A 17,014-nucleotide genomic window follows, 5' to 3' on the forward strand; every position below is an offset into this window, starting at 1 on the left:
CCCTCATAGGAGGAGCCAGCTGATTGTGGGGATTCTACCCACCTCCTTCACTTTATAGCTCCCCTTAGAAGTTCTAAAAGAATTGTTTGCTGTTCATCTTTGCCCTTCCTGGCTAAGATCAAACGATGTTGCCAGTAGCATTAAGAAATCATTTCCCTCCTGGGTGTGAATCTGTTGGGTATACAGTGTAGAGTTCTTAATTTTCTGGCAGAATTATTAATAACTGAGTGTTTAGTTTTATATTTAGATATGACTTTATTTTTAAATGTATTCCGTTAAAATTAAATAGCACCTGGTGAGGAAAACACTTTTATTTTCTTTATGATTTATTATTTGTTGAGTTTATTAGGTCAAGCTCTCTTCGTTTGAAAAGCAAAGCACCATTTTCTTAGCGCGCCCCCCCCCCCCCCCAATACTGTGTTTTGCATCTCACTTCCTCATGAGCAGGCTGTGTGCCTGTGTTTGTGCATGCTTATGGTTCTTCTCTGGGTTACTCGGGAAGGCTCCCTGACATTTCCTAGATGGGGCAAAGCTTCTTAGTATCCTTTATGGCTGGGAGGCACAGACCCTTTAGGCCACAGACAGAGCTTCATCTGTGTCCCAGTGGCTGCATGGGTCCCAACAGAATGTCACCCCTACTTGTAGTTGGACAGCCATGTTTCTAGAAAGGTCTGCATGTGGCTCATGGTCCTGCAGAGTGGGTAATGATAGCCCTGGTCCATCCAGAGTGGTGGTGAACCCTGTAGGGTACTCACATATCCTGTGTAAGTTATGTTGTCTCAGACAGGCTCTGTGTCTGAGTCTCAGTTTTTTCATCCCTAAAGTGGGAGTGAAAGATGAGATGTCTAGGATGGTTGTATGGAGGGGTGGGAGCAGATAGTGCCAGGTGCGGGCTCCATATGGAAGCAACTGACAAGGCTTCTTTTCATCAAGTGGAGGGGGGGGGGGAGTGAGGGCTGCCTCATCTTGGTTACCAGCCGTGTTGTATGAGGCATGAGTAACAGTGAATCCCATTTCCAGAGGTGAAGTGCTGTGTAGCAGGCGATGCTTCTGGGTGCAGTGGGGTCTGTGGGGTTGCCAGGCTGCTGATGGCTGATTCCACCTCTTTGTGCCCATGCAGTTCTGTGGGGCCATCGTGCTCATCTTCTTCCTGGAACTGGCCGTGGCTGTGCTGGCCTTTCTGTTCCAGGACTGGGTGAGGGACCGGTTTCGGGAATTCTTCGAGAGCAACATCAGATCCTATCGGGATGACATTGATTTACAGAACCTCATCGACTCTCTCCAGAAAGCTGTAAGCTCTGTACCTACCTCACAGGCCTCCAGCTACTAGAGCATGCCCTTTCCCACCTCCAGTCATTCTGGGGTGCCCTGCACAGCATGTCAGGGAGGCCAGCCCAGCCATAGTCCTCTCAGCCATCTTGGGCCTTGTGGATATAGAGGGTAGAGCTCCTCCCCCCTAGACTTGTGACTCACCACAGGAGCTATTCCTGTCCCCTTCCTCTCTGGGACCTTTTTTCTTCCTGTTTGAGAAGGGCAAACTGCCTGGAGGAAGCCTTTTCAGTTGAAGGGATGTGACCTCTCACTTTCCCCAGGGGGTTGAGTAAGCAGGCTCTGGCTGTGTCCCTTAGCCTTCCTGCCCCTTCCCCCTCCCTGCAGCTGTACCTGGAAGCTTGGATCACTGGCTGCTCCAGCCCCTGGGATGAACCCATTCACTGCCTGCCACCAGTGACCTGTGTGATCCTGCTTCTCCCAGAAGCTCGGCTTCCGAAATGTCTTGTCTATGGAGCGCTTGATTCCAAAGAGAAACCAGAAAGCACTGAAAATAACTGGCCCACTGTTAATAAGCAAAACTTGTTTACCCTGTTGCAAAGGGGTCTAGCAAAACCCATTTATATGACCAGAGGGGCTTCTGTGTTCTAGCTCCCTTTGAATGGCCTTGTTGCTTTCTCTGTTCCATTTCTTTCTTTTGTATTCATATGGTGTGGTCTGCTAGTTTCTAGCACTTTACTCTTTCCTAAGGGATGTAGTCTTCCTGCTGCCTACCTCTGTCTCTTTTGAGATAGGATTTTGCTGGGTAGCCCAAGCTACCTTCAAGCTTACAAACTTCAATCTCCTGGATATTAAAATTAGAGGAATGTTTGTACTCTGCCATTCCCAGCTCCTTTTCTTCTAAAAATAAAGAGGGATCAAGTATGTTCTAGGCTTGGGATGAAGCATTAGATGGTCATTAAGTCATCAAAGCTTCCTGCATAGTGGAGGAGTATGGATGGGGAAGATGGGTTTTCACTAGAAAAGTTGGATGTGAAGGACACAGAAATTGCTGTTGGCCTTTGTTTTGGCTACTGCTGTCACACTACCTCCTGTTGGCCTGCCAGCAGGAAGAAGGAGATCTGGTGCAAGTGAGCTGCTCCCATCACAGTGTGTTCTAAGTGTGTTGTAGCCACCACACCTTTGTAAGCTGATGAGAGCTTCTTGTCAATGTGGAGTGGAGAGTAGAGGATCCTGGTCAAGGCTGAAGTTTAATAAGTTGCTGTTGCTATTCAGCAGCTATTTTACATAAAAAGGACAAACAAGGGTAACCAGGGCCAGCATGGCCATTTATGGGGGGGAACTGTTAATCTGTTATGCAGTGTTCTCTAGATTAGGAGAGGGGTACATCAAAGAGCTAGATAGAGGAGATGGCACAGCTAGTTCTTCTTCTTTTTGTTTGTTTGTTTGTTTTGTTTTTGTTTTTGAGACAGGGTTTTTCTGTATTGCTTTGGAGCCTGTCCTGTAACTCTCTCTGTAAACCAGGCTGTCCTCGAACTCACAGAGATCATTTTGCCTCTGCCTCCTGAGTGCTGGGATTAAAGGCGGGAGCCACCAACGCTCGACTTGCTGTTTCTTCTTAAAGGGTTACCATTTGTTGGTGTTACTCAGCATCTCTGTGGGCCTTGGTGTCTTTCTGTCTGGTAGGTGGGAACGTGCTTCTCTCTGCCATCCTAAGACACCTGTGTTTGGTGAGTGTCCCTGACCTTCCTCATGTAGTTCCTGGCTTTTGTGATTTCAGAATCAGTGCTGTGGGGCCTATGGCCCTGAAGACTGGGACCTCAATGTCTACTTCAACTGCAGCGGTGCCAGCTACAGCCGAGAGAAATGTGGAGTACCCTTCTCTTGCTGCGTGCCAGATCCTGCGGTGAGTGTGTGTCCCTTCTGCATCCCAGCAGCCCCTGCCACTTGCAGAGCCTTCCAGGCTGCTGCTTTCCAACACATGGATGGAGTGTTGTACATTCCCTCTGCTTCTTCCATTGCTGCCTCTGGTCCTTGTGACTCTGGGATCCTGTGTGCACATTTTGGAGAGCATGTTAGTGTTGCACCTTGGCTCTGTGTTGGGTGAAGAGGAGGCAAGCTCATCCTTCCTCAAGTGGTGTCCTTGGTGTTATTGTGAGGATGATATGCTCTGGCCTATACCCTTTTGTACTTTATCTGCAGAGTTTACTCGGTGCCCAGAAGCTCGTGGGGATTGTAGTGTTACACATTCCATGTGGGGGACAGCAGCTGCAAGATTATTTTCTAGCAGCTTCTTTACTTGCTTTCATTCCTAGTTTGAGGCCTAAGTCCTTGGGGTTCTGGAAATTGAGCATTTTTGGTCACCTGTGAAGAAAGACCATGTTCTGCTTGAGTATTGATGGGGCCTACGTAAGATTTTGTACGACCCTGTGATGCCTAGCCATGGCCTCTGAGAAGCAAGCCTCTACTCTGTTATTACCAGGGTAGGATCCTGGGTGTGGGAGAGGCCATTTGCTGATACTGTGCAGTAGTGTCTGAGGTATCCGTCTCCTAAAGACTTTACCACCTCCCAGTAGCAGTACCCTGGGGACCTCAAACACAGTACAAGAAAGAAAATGTAATATTTTGTGTTGTATAAGAATGTGTGTGAAATTCAGATACCAGTGTCCCTAGTTTCTGATTGTTTATGTGCTGTTCAGGTCTGTGCTCTTGTTGATGAGGCAGAGTGGGTCCTGGTTCTGTGGCCTGTGTCTATAAGTTGCTAAACTATCACAAACACAGCTTGCTGACCCCTGTGCTGGCCGGGAAGGGGAGCTGACTGCAGGGTGTGAGCTGTGATGGGATTTTCACAGGTGTTTCCTGTTGTTGGGTAGTGATTTTTCTAGTACCACCAGGTTTTTTGACAGGACTAGAATGACTTAAGTTTTCTGCTTTTCTTACAGCAAAAAGTTGTGAACACACAGTGTGGCTATGATGTCAGGATTCAGGTAAGAAAACCAACACAAAGCTTCAACACAGTGAACTGTGTCTTGGGTTTAGTCTTGTGGTCTAGCCTCCTGTTTTAGCAAAAGTGCAAGTTGGAGACAGGAAGATTCAGTTAGAAGGTCACATCTAAGTCTGAAGTGAGCACGCACACGTGTACCACACACACACACACACAGAGAGAGAGGGAGAGAGAGAGGGAGAGAGAGAAAGTTAAAGCTCTTATGTCACTAAACCTATCATTGTATTAGTATAGTATGGAATTGGGAACAGAAGCTATGTGAGAGTTATCTATTGTATAGGATAAAGCTTGTGGTGTGTGACTCCACATGGAGGCAGGAGCAAGAGGGAGATGCCTGGACTAGGGTGGGGCTCAGAAATCCAGCGCTTCTTTCAGACCACAGCGAATGAAGGCTTGGGTATGATAAGGTAGCCAGAAGGGCATACTCATCTCTAACTTCAGGCTGTCCTCTGGTGAGTTTTGGTAATATGGATGGCTGCTATTGTGAAAGACAGGTGTCAGGGAATATAGAAACCCCCTTCTGGGTCTTGGAAATCTTCCATTGACTCTAGCTTCACAGGAACAGGCTATTTGTTGAATTCACAAGCTGAAACCTAGTCCCCAGTGAAGGCAGAGCCCTCATGAGTGAGATGACTGACCTTGTTAAGAGGCCCAATAGAGCCTGCAGAGTGGCTTAGAGGTAAAGAGCACTGTTGCTCTTGCAGAGGACCCATGCAGTGACTCACAACCATTTGTAACTCCGGTTCCGGAGGATGGGTACTGCCTTCTGCCTCTGCAGACACTGTATACACAGGATGAAAAGACGTAAATGCTGCCAGAATACTTACCCACATAAATAAATCTTTAAAGAAAAAAATCCCAAGAGCCTTTTGTCTCTTTTAGTATGTGAGAATTCATTGGGAAGACATTGTTTAACTGGAATGCAGCACCAGATACTCACTCAGCCAGTGCCTTGGTGTTAGGCTTAAGCCTCTACAGTGTCGAGGAAGAAATTTCTGACACTTTAGGCCACTATGATGCTTGGTCTTTAGCATCCCAGACAGACAAAGCCAGAAGGAGGCATGCTTTCCCATTAAGAATCTCATCGCCATGTGGGGTAATCAAAACAAAATGTAAAGATAGGGAGGCTCAAATGACAGACAGGCATTTACCTTCTCACAATTCCAGAGCCTAGAAATTCAAGATCAAACTGTCAGCTGAGTTGACTTCTGAGGCTGCTTGGGAAAGATCTGTCCCAGGCCTGTATCCTGGGCTGGGACATCTTCTCCCCTCTTCATACAGTCTGTTTCTGTGTACACCTGTCTCCTAGTCTCTTGTATGGACAGCTGTCAATTGATTAGACCTCATCCTGATGGCCTCAAACATCTGTAAAGACCTGTCTTCAAATAGTCAGCAATCTGAGGTTGGGGGAGACAGGGGCAGTAAGAGCATGGTGTATGCCATAATGCCCCTGACATGAATTCATGTTGCATCCATGTTGACATGGAGGGAGTTGGTAGGGAAGAAACTGGGGCTGATTGCCACTTATGAGGTATTGAGTGGGGTGTGTGCTATTACAGGGTCCCCCACTGACTCTGTCCCCCAGAGCCAAGCTTACCAGTGGGAGACTCAACCTAAAGAGCCACTGTCCTTTCTTCTGCCAACTTTTTTTGACGGAGAAAGCTTGGGATCCCCTTTCTTCCCCCGTACCTTGAAAGACATGTATTTCCTAACTAGGTGTCAAGACATAGTAGCTAAAATTCAAGGCTGAGCCAGGACTTGACCCCAGGTCCATGTTTCTGACTGTAGTGCCCTTGCATGTATGTCTCCAGGTGTGGAGATACAGAGCAAACTCATGTTTGGCTCTTCTCAGAGAAGAACTAACAGTCATTTAGTTAGGTAGGTGATAGGATAGCCTGGCCTGAATCTGGAGTATGTTTCTCATGCAGGGCTCCTCTGTGGTCTTCGTTTAGCCCCCTGAGCCCATCATCCATATGTCATGCTTTGCCCGGCCCCATACAGAGCCAGGCTGTCTGGGGGGTAGGGCAGGACTGTGTGTGCTCAGGCTGAGGCCACTGTGCTTTTCCATGCAGTTGAAGAGCAAGTGGGATGAGTTCATCTTTACCAAAGGGTGCATCCAGGCTCTGGAAGGCTGGCTCCCCAGGAACATCTACATTGTGGCTGGTGTCTTCATTGCCATCTCATTGCTGCAGGTATGCCCCAGAATTCAAGCACAGGGCCCTTAACACATGATATGCTGTGAAGGAGTCTGGCCTAGGTGCATGTGCATGTGCATGAATAATGTATAGTATGGTGGCACCTACATGTATGTTGGAGGGTGGATCCAGGATGGATTGTGGTTCTTCTGCCCCCCAAAGCCTGCTACCTGAAGGAAGGAAGACCTTTAGGGCAAACAGACAGGATAGCTGTGATCCTCTCTGAAGGGCCCAGTAGGCTTCATACAGCATCGCCTGTGTAGTGGTCAGAAAAATTGGAATGCATGGCCTGTAACTGTCGCCTGCTTGGGATGTTTCCCTTCTGGTAGATTGAAATAGGATTTAAGGAGGCATTAGGTACTATAGCATGGAAGGTAACTCTTCTATTAGCTGGGACAATCATCCTGGAACTTCTTGTCCCTGTCCCCTGGCTGGGCTTCTGGAGTCTTTCCCTCACCACATAGGTTCTTGTAGCTCACAGCCCTTTGTGGTTTAAAGCTGTACTATTCATTTGAAACAAATTTTTCATGTGAACAGTATTGGTGGCCCAGGGGTGAATGGGGTAGTTCTGTTGGGAAAACTTGGTTTTACTAAGGCCCCTGAGTAAGAGGCACTGGCAGCCTTTGAGTAGCTTCTGGAACACTGGAGGCTGTTTACATGGGAAACGTGTCGGACACCTTGAAGAGGTGGCTGGGGTGGACCTGGCTACAGCCACACAACATTTCTTTATTCTTTACTCTGTCATGTGTCAGGTGACTACAGAATAAGACTAGAGAGAAGCCTGTGGAAAAGGATAGAAAAAGAAGACTTCAGAGAGATTGGCTTCAGTTATGAAATGTAGAACTTAAAAGGGGGAGGAGCCAAGCACACCTCCAAGTTTCAGTAGAAAAGCCTCACCCCTCCCTCGTGACATTCCTGCTTGCTAAGGTCAGGATATGTCTGCAGACATCAGGGTCATGGCTGCGTGACTATTCTCCCAGGAATCACACCAGCAGGGTGGCTGGTTCTGAAAGGTTGATGTTATTTTTCAGTTTGACCTAGAGCTCAAATCTGTGGGTCCCGCCTGTAATGTGTGGCGTGTTCATTCCCTGGAAGCAGGGAATGCTCTGTGGCTCCTGCTCTAACCTCTTCCATGCTTGAGGGATGCAGCAGCCTACTCTGGGCTCATTTCCGTGGGCTGGGTTAGGCTTTGCTAAAGCTCTGCCCTCTCTTTACCCTTGGGAGGCCAGTAGGCAGTCTGCACCAGCTCTTCTCCCTGCCCTGTTTTGAGCCGCTGATCTTTGGCTTTGGTTTCAGATCTTCGGCATCTTCCTGGCAAGGACCCTGATCTCAGACATCGAGGCAGTGAAGGCTGGTCACCACTTCTGAGAAGCAGAGGCAGCAAGTGGAGCTGAGCCACACATGGATGGAGGTGAAGCCACCCACAGCCAGACCCCAGTCTTCGGCATCAGTGTGATGTGACCTCTCTGTTTCTTCTTGCTGGTGCTGAAGATGAAGGCCCCTTCTCATCTGCCCGTACTTGACATGGCATCTCTGAAGGGGTTTGCCCCGAGACAGAATGCCTTCATGTGGAGTAGTAACTCTGAGGACAGATGGCTCCCATGGCTGCAAGGAGGGCTTGATGGCCCTCTTGGAGCCCATAAGTGTCTGCAGGCCCCTGCTCACTCAGTAAGGATTAGGTCCATGCTCAGATCTCATCGTCTGTGGGTGGGGCATTTGTGTTGGACCAGCAGGTTGAGGACAACTTCTGCCTCCATTGGATCAAGAAGCATGAGGAGGGATAAGTGGTCCAGTGGGTTCCCGAGTGCCAGCAGGGTTCATGGTGGTGCAAACATGCCACTGGGTTGCAGGATCCCCAGCCATGTCCAAGTGAAGTAAGCCTGAGCCAGCCATAACCAGTCCCAGGGAAGCACCTTGCCACTGCCTTCCAAGCCCACACTGCTCTCCCAGGGTAGAACAGCCTGTGTTTCCATAGCATTAAGCCCTGCTGAGAGCCAGCTCTCCTGTTCTTAAAGTATGTAAATAGTTTATTTATAGGGTAAGAACGTTCCTTCCTTCGCCATGTCTTTATTGCCTCTCTCTCCAGCATCCTTTTCTCAGCAGCCTTACCCAGTGTCTGGGACCAAGCTGTCCTCTTCAGTTCCCTGAGTGTCTCAAGAACCAGCTGCGACAGCTTCTCCTTCTAATCCACATTCCCTCCACACTCCCCTGCTTGGCTTCACTGTCTTCTGGTCTCGGTGCTACTGAAACTGCCACCAGAACTTGAATTCTGATTGACCCTTTCTCCCTACTGCCCTCCAGGGAGCCCAAGTTCTTGTTTGCTAGCTGGAAATCGGCTTCCTCTCATGACCACGTACAGCTAGTGACCCAAAGTGTGCTGTCCCTGGAGGGTGACACTCTGCAGCCAGGCCCTTGCAAGCCCCGGACACCAGGCTCTGTGTGGAAGCTCGGCACGTCTTATTCTAGTACTCGTGGTGACATCTCCACCCACACACTGCTCTTCTGCCATGTGTTCACAGTCTGTGCTGTTCTGTGGCTGCTCTTGAAAATGATGTGTGTCTTAAGTACTGGATACTCCTGAGGCACACTGGGTGTCTGTCCTCCTTGGGCGAGGCTCCTCTCTAATGCTTCTCTTTAGCTGGTATCTGTCCTCACTGTTCAGGGGTTGAGTGCCTACCTTCAGTTACTTGCCGAGGTGTACATTCTAGTGTGGTGTATACAGGTGATACTGGTGGGTGTGTTCATGATGATGATGATGTTATAGTTTTTTAAATAATTCTCTATAGACTAGAGGAAGAAGAATGCTTGTGTTTTTAGGAAGTGTGATGCTTCTCTTTGACCTGCCAAACTCTTTTATGGAATATATCTTTATATTAATGCTGTTGTTTGGGTCATTTTTTTGTTTGTTTGTTTGGAATCACTATTAAAAAAAAACCACACACTTTAAGCATTTTGGTGATAAATTGAGCCAATGAGGCATCAGTTGTGACTGGTTGAGGCACATCCTGACAGCTTGCATGTATCCTTCACATGCATCCTGCAGTTGAAACTGCATTGCCATCCTCAGCTATCAGTATGAACTTCCCATGACTCAAGGAAGCATGACTCTCGCTATCATGATCTAGCCCTAGTAATTCTGCCCATCCAGGCAAAAGTACTCAGAGAGCATGGTTCCTGACAGTTGGGACACTGCTGCATGAGTTTTTGGAGGGTTTTCCGAGCTGGGTGGTGCAGGATCAGACACTTCCTTCTCTGAGAGACACACTTTGGAGGCTACTGGCAGCATGTGGGCTGCTTTCCTTAGAGGGTTCCTTAGCAGAGGGAGGAAGCCTCAGTGTCTGTGTAGGAAGCCACTTGATGGCTTCCTGGCCCACAGCCTCAGAGGTGGAAGAACTTGTTGACATGTCTCCACTCTGACAAGTGAGAGGTAGAGAATGTGTATTCCCATGGGTCGACCATTGTTCCAGCATTGCATTTCTCTGTGTCCTTGACAACTGTGGATGCCACATTGTCAGCCTTGAACTGGGAATACTCCAATTCCCATCATGATCTTAGTTGAGATGCTTGTGTTGATTATATCCAGAAGGATGCTGTCCATCCTTTTTGCTGAGCTTATATAGAGTGCAGGAACTGTCCTTCATCCTTGAAGCCATATATATACAAAGGTTGTTTATTTGGTCAGTTAGTTTTGCTGTCTCCAAGTATCTCCTGGAAAATATCAAATAAGCATTATAAAACTGGGACTAGGGACAGGAGACATGACTTAGGAATTGAGAGCATTTGTTGGTCTTCTAGAGGACCCAGGTTTGGTTACCAGTATCCACATTGTAACTCACAGTCACCCGTGACTCCAGTTCCAGGGGGATCTAATACCCTCTTCTGATATCTGTGGACACCAGGCACAGATGTAGTGCACATTCATACAAGCAGACAAACTATTCATACATATAAAATAAATGTTAAAAGAAACAAACAAAACAAAACAACAACAACAACAAAAAAAAAAAAAAACTTCTTCTGGGGCTAAGGTGTACCTGTGGGAGAGTTAAGAATGCCCTCATGCAGTTGCTGTTCTGGGGTTTGGGGATCCTTACCAGTGGTGGGGATGTTTTATTTGGAGTGACAGGATATAAGCACTCCCTGCAAAGCTTGAAGACAAATATTCCTTCACTTGGCTTTCTTCTGTATTCTGTACTTCATATCCCAGCAGGAGCTTCAAAAACATAGCTTAATGACTACCAAACTAAATTATCACCTTAGACCATCATTTTTGTCATCTCAAACTTTTACATTTCATTTCTTTAAAATATAAACAAAAGCTGTATAAATAGAGTGTAAAGTGAAATGTATGTTTTCTGTTGCCCAAAGACAACCTCTCTTAAGGATCCTTCCAGAAAAGTGTGTGGATTTCCATCTAAATGCATCCATGGTGCACATTTAATTGGCCAAGCCATCTGCTGTATGAAATGCCACAAGTGAGTGGATGTTGCCCTTGAGGGGGTTATGTTTATAGTCCCAGGTAACAGAAAACCCTCTCAAAGCAACCTGAACAATGAGCGGAGGGTTTTGGCTCCTGAAACTGGAAAGTCCAGAGATGGAGTGAGTTTCAGGGTTGGTGTGATCCAAGAGGCTCAGTGATGTCAGCAGGATCCAGTTTCCTTTCTCTGTCTGCCACAGTGTCCCCATTGTTAGAAGCAAAGGCAGGGACCCCCTCAACATGAGACAACTTCTAGCCTCTGCCACGAGGCATCATGGTGAAGCAGTCAGGGAGGGAGGTCCTCCTCTCCCCGTGACTGCTCATGCAGCTTCAACCATATGTTAGGAAATAACTCTGTAGCTTGGGGTGTGAGTGATGGGAATGCCACTCACTTCCCCTCTTCATCCTGTGGGTATGATTTGTTCTTAAGGTGTTTATTAAAACAAACAAACAAACAAAACATTGCAGAATTGCCTGAGGGGTGGTGGTGGTGCTGTGATGTGAGTAGAGGTTTTTTTTTTTTTTTAATGCCTGAGGACCTGCTTTAGCATGCATGTCTGTTATCCCATTACCACCCCCTACCTGGACATTTGTGGTACAGACAGGAAAATCCCAGGAAGCTTGTGAATCAGCTAGTCTGGTCTGTTTAGTAGAAGAATAACAGAGAGCCCATCTCCAGGGAAGTCAAGGGCCAACACCAGGGGGTTGTCCTCTGGCCTCCATATATGTGATGTGCTATAGCCACATCCACAGTCACACACAGGACTGTGTCCATGTTGTACCTAGCTAATCACACATCATGCAAAAAGGGTGGGGGGGGGACTATAGTACTTGTTGTTCAAATAATGGGATTTAAAAAGAAGTGTTTGTAAGTTAGTTCTTCAGGAAGGTGTGTCCATGTTAGTGGATTCTAGGGGCTGGCTGTACCAGGCCAGATGACTACTTACTGCTAGTATGTGGACGAATGTGTCCAGCTGTCCAGCTGCCACATTCATATCTTTGTAAAATGAGAATGGTAGCTCCTTCTCTTGTGTTTCAAGGGTTAAATGAAATGAGGTAGGTGAACTGTTTAGCATTTCCACCAGCAGAGCTACCCCTGGTGACTGTCATATAGCTTGAGTTCTGAGGTAAGCCAAAATGAAGCAGTTGCATCTCTGTCACTTGAGGAAAAATGTCAGGTCAAATGGACCAGTTGTGATTCTGCTTTCTAGAAGCAGTGGGAGTGTGAAGTCTTCTCACGGGTCACTCTACCTCAGCTTCAGTGCTGGGTCTGCACCCTCCTAATCTCCATGCCCAGCCACTTTGTCCTCTTGCTCTTGCAAAGAAGCCTGAGTTTGTTTGTTTATAGATCTCTTTCCTTTGTCCTAAACAGGCATCACCTCTCAGCAACACGAATCATTGTGATATTATCTCCTTTTTCATTGGTTTTGTTACATAAAATCAGCACAGCTGTGGGCCATGTGGAAAGGTTGGAGTGGCCTCTTAGAGGGACCTTCATGTTAAGGCAATGGTCCTTCCCATGCTAAGGGCAGTATTTTTTAAAGGATTCATAAATACAGATAAGCACATGTGAAGATTTTTTTTTTTTTAAATTTTAGTTCATTAATTGATGGAGGTGAAAAGGTTAACAACCAATTCAAAGGAGAAACCACAACAGCATCAGTTATTATGGAGTAAAGCAGTACCCAAACAGTTTTTCAATAGAAAGGAATCTACTGAATCTCATTGGGATGTCTTATATGCACATCTGTCTACAAGAATAAGTCTGCAGGAACTCTACAGCATTGTGGTAAAATACCTCAAAGACAATGAAAGTCTAGAGACTTAGCTGTCCAGGAGTGTCCTCAATGACAGGTTTTCATTGGTGACAGCCAGAATGTTTTGCTTATTCGAAATAACTTTCAAACTAGCCATGTGGCAGAGATTATGTTCCAATAGGACCCATGCAGATTGTCCAAAGGAGCTGTAGATTGATGTGAAAAGTGAATCCTGGTGACTAGTGTCCACCAGCCATCCCAGGTAAGGACCAACCACCATGAAAGTTGTTCCAGTGCTGGTGGACCTGTGTATGTGGATGGCCATAGTGACACTTAGTGCCTGGATGCCTGCAGACACTTCAGCTGCTGCATCCTGAACTGCTGTACTCATCTTCCCCAACCCCAAACCCTACCCTCACACTCAGCCCCATCCTATCCATCCAGCAGTGGCCAAATCCAGGAGTGAGGTTTATAGCACAATGGCTCTGAGAAAGAAGTGGTTCTCCCATAGTTGTCAAGCCACCTGGTGTGGAAATTACCCCCAGAGATGCTAATGCTTAATTCCGACGCCCATCAGGAAGGACACTTGAACATCCTTTCGCCTGGCCCTCCTTCCGTCTTCCCGATGATTCTTCAGGGTTCTTTGCACTACCCATGCTGTAATCACCTTTTGAATGTAACTGCATTTTGGGGTGTGTTTACTTCCTTTCTCTGTAGATGACAAAAATTCCTGGCAGCTGTGGACACATGAAGACTTTGATAGAACAGAACCTGCAGTGAATGTTCTAAGAATCTGGGATGTGGGGGTTCCTAGCCACTGGCTGGTGAATCCCTTCCCCTGCAACTTAATTCTTATAACCAACAAAGACACAGTTTAAAATACATTTTTATTCTTTAATAATTTCACACAATACATTTTGATTGCATTACCCCATTCCTCCTAACTCTTCCTAGATCTGTTCCCCACTTCTTTTAAACCCAAGTTCAATTTGTGCTGCTCATACTCTCACAAGTATGGGGCTGCTGTAATGGAGATGGGCAACTTAGCAGGGGGAACCCTCAGAGAAAGCTGACTGGAGTGGAGGGAAGAAGCCCTTAACTGACAAGAGCACTTCAGTAAGGGGAGGTGCTATGAGCCCCTCCAGCCATGCTGGCCTGTTGACTGGCTTGATCTTGTGGAGGTTGTGTAATGGCAACCACAGCTGCTGGGGTTTCCTGAGCACAGTGGTCCAGTCAGGTTTACACGATACTGTTTCCTACTCCAGTCCTTCCTGACCTCTGGCTTTCAGTCTTTCTGACTCCCTTCTTCCATGATTGCTCTTGAGTTTGGAGGGAGTAGGTGGAAGAGGGCACTGACAGGACTTTCTCCACTTTGCATAAGAGGAAGCAGATTTAGATTACGGGACTTGTAGATGTCATGGAGCTTCCAAGTGTCATAACTGGCTTTACAGCCAGGATTTCCTCTCCAAGAACTGTTCTTCCTCCCTATTGCTGACACTCAAGGGACACAATTGGTGATCAGAGGGCAGCAGCACACAGGATAGGTGTTGACACAGCACATAGTAAATAAAGGTCAGAAAGTGAATGCTATGTCCTTGACAAAGAGGGGGTAAGTGTTGTAATTTTGAGACTGGGAGTTAAGACAATGGTTCTCACAGTGTGGTCACTTCAGTATCACCTACAACTTGTAAAAGTACAGATTCAGTGGTCTGCCAGGTTTATGGAGTCAGACACTTTGATGGCCCTCAGGACTCAGGTGACTGAAGTAGAAGTTTGCAAGCTGTCATACATGATTTGAGTCAGAAGATTAGCCACTAAATACATACCTCCAAAACTTGAGTGAATTTGAAAAGGTTTATTCCCTGCTGTTTTCATCCTGGTGGCTCCTCAAGGATGGGCTGTGAATGCTGTGTTCCGCTGCCTCTCAAGGACCTAGTCTCCTTCTGTTTTGTAGCTTCACCTACTACATCTGCTGTTGTTGGTTAGGAACAGAGTGTGGGCAAGAAAGGAGCTTGGCTCACCTCATCATTTAGATCTCAGTCTCCTTCAGGGGTGGCAGAAGCCTGGCTGTGTGCACAAAAGGAAGGGCCAGACAGAGGCAAGCATTAGATGCAGGTGGTCTGTGCTCAACTTCTGTGGTTCAAGGAAATGAAGAAGTTCATTCCCTAAGTCCCTTTGTGGGGAACTTGAAGCTCAAGCTGTTGGGACTTGTCTATCTGGTGTAGCTTCTAATCCAGCCTGGAGGCCATGAGTGGCTTCCTCACATGATGGTCAGGGATGTGGGCTGTGTCCAGGTTGGGACAGATATCACTGTGAGAGGTACAGCTTGACTGTAGCTATAGGAGCCTGGGTCCACCATTCACCTCTGCTTCCTCAAATAATAAACATGAGATCTTTTTTGTTTTGTTTTTCAAGACAGAGTTTCTCTATAGCTTTGGGGCCTGTCCTGGAACCTGCTCTGTAGATCAGGCTGGCCTCGAATTCACAGAGATCTGCCTGTCTCTGCCTCCTGAGTGCTGAGATTAAAGGCATGTGCTACCACCACCCAGTCTGAGATCATTTTTAAAAGGAAAACAGTAATCACAGATAGGTTGAGGACACTAGTATCCCTTTCCTGGTTGTTGTGTCTAGTAGGATATAGACTGTCTTTTCCTAGCCTGGCTTGGAGGGTTAGGATGACTGGAATTCCCAGCCACTCTGAGGGCAGGGCAGAGCATGTCACTTCTGGCCAGGGTGACCTGTGTCTGGTGGGGCTTGATTGAGGCTGTGAGTATTAGAGGCTAGGAAGAGCCCTAGGAAAGGCTGTCTCTGGTATAGCCTGCTGGCTCCTTAGGGCTGCAGACTTCCTAATAGGGCTGCTAAAGAGCTCAGCTGAGGGAAAATGGGATGTACTGGTGCTTTTTGATGAGCAGGATTAGGGCTCCATGAGTGATTTATGGAGTGTGGATGCAGGCCAGTGGTATCATGTCTGTCAGACATCAGGCAGAAAACTGACAGCCAACTCACTAATGCCTCTGCATCAAGGACCCAGGACTTCCTGTCCCAGGAGCTGTGTGCAGGCATAAAGGATCACTATGAGCAGGTGATGTGCCCCCTTCTAGAACAATCTCTGGCTAACCCCAGTGAGGCAAGGAAGAGGGCTTTACTGCAATAGAACCTACATCTAACAAGTAAGTGTATAACTAAATTCAGGGGCCAGGGAGGATTTTTTTGTTTTTTCTTTTTGTGGGAAACAGCAGGAGGAAAGGCCCAAGTTCCTGCTTGTGTCATTTCCTGTCCTTATCTGCATCACTCATGACAAGATAATTGGATCTCCAATATGCAGCCATAGTGGAGAACAGGGGTCAGGACATATTGGTTGCCCAGGGCTAACTCCTGGTTAAACAAAGAGATGGTTTGCAGGTTTCCAATGTAAGGAAGAAGAGTGGGAAATAGTGAGGGTCTTGATGTTGCCCAGGTGATCTGTTGGCATGTCTGTCTCTGAAGTGGGCCAGACTCTCCCTAGTGAACACAGAACTTTGCCCTGCAAGAAAGGCTGAAGGCCATCAGCTACAGTTAGCAACTAGCAAAAAACCAAACAGCCAACTTTTCCTAATGTTCATAGATGAGCCCGGACTGGAAACACATGCCATTCTAGAACACAAGACTTTGAAGGGACTACGTGGGGCTTGCTCAGCATAGAGAATTGGTAAACTCAGCCCATGCCTGATTGTTTTGATTCAGCATATCAAGAGGAACCAAACTCTAGCAGTCACTGTGTGTGCCTGAATTACCCACACTCCCTGGAACCAGTTAAGAAGAACATAAGTGACTGCTTACCTGTACACAGATGAGGGAACAGGCATGGAAAAGGACTGTCTGGAAGCCATGTAGGCTGTGCAGCTGGCTGCAAGTTTCTCTCTCTCTCTCTCTCTCTCTCTCTCTCTCTCTCTCGTCTCTCTCTCATGAGTGTCTTTGTGGGTGCACACTACAATATGTGTGTGGCTGTTGAAGGACAACTTTTGGGAGTTGGCTCTCTCCTACCATGTGGGTCCTGGGATTGAACTCAGATTGTCAGAGCTGGCGAAAAATGCCTTCACCCACTGAGCTGTCACCTTCTCCACCCACAACACACACACACACACACACACACACACACACACATTGTTTGTTTGTTTTTCGAGATAGGTTTTCTCTGTGTAGTTTTGGAGCCTCTCCTGGCACTCTGTAGATCAGGCTGCATCTCACAGAGATCCACCTGTATCTGCCTGCTGGTGCTGGGATTAAAAGCATGTGCCACCACCGCCCAGCCACATACCTTGTTTTTGAGATA

General features: G+C 47.1%; 1 protein-coding gene across 1 annotated transcript in view; it reads left to right on the plus strand.

Moving 5' to 3' along the window:
* Positions 1 to 9,345, plus strand: part of Tspan14 (tetraspanin 14) — a 58,213-nt gene extending 48,868 nt beyond the window's left edge. The window contains exons 5-9 of the mRNA XM_051206894.1: positions 1,121 to 1,291; positions 3,050 to 3,175; positions 4,212 to 4,256; positions 6,346 to 6,465; positions 7,765 to 9,345. Coding sequence (XP_051062851.1) covers positions 1,121 to 1,291; positions 3,050 to 3,175; positions 4,212 to 4,256; positions 6,346 to 6,465; positions 7,765 to 7,836 — 534 coding nt within the window. The 3' untranslated portion in view covers positions 7,837 to 9,345. The remainder of the gene's footprint in view (positions 1 to 1,120; positions 1,292 to 3,049; positions 3,176 to 4,211; positions 4,257 to 6,345; positions 6,466 to 7,764) is intronic.
* The last annotated feature ends 7,669 nt before the right edge of the window (positions 9,346 to 17,014 follow it).

Source organism: Phodopus roborovskii, unplaced genomic scaffold (assembly GCF_943737965.1).
Source record: "Phodopus roborovskii unplaced genomic scaffold, PHOROB, whole genome shotgun sequence".
Lineage (NCBI taxonomy): Eukaryota > Metazoa > Chordata > Mammalia > Rodentia > Cricetidae > Phodopus > Phodopus roborovskii.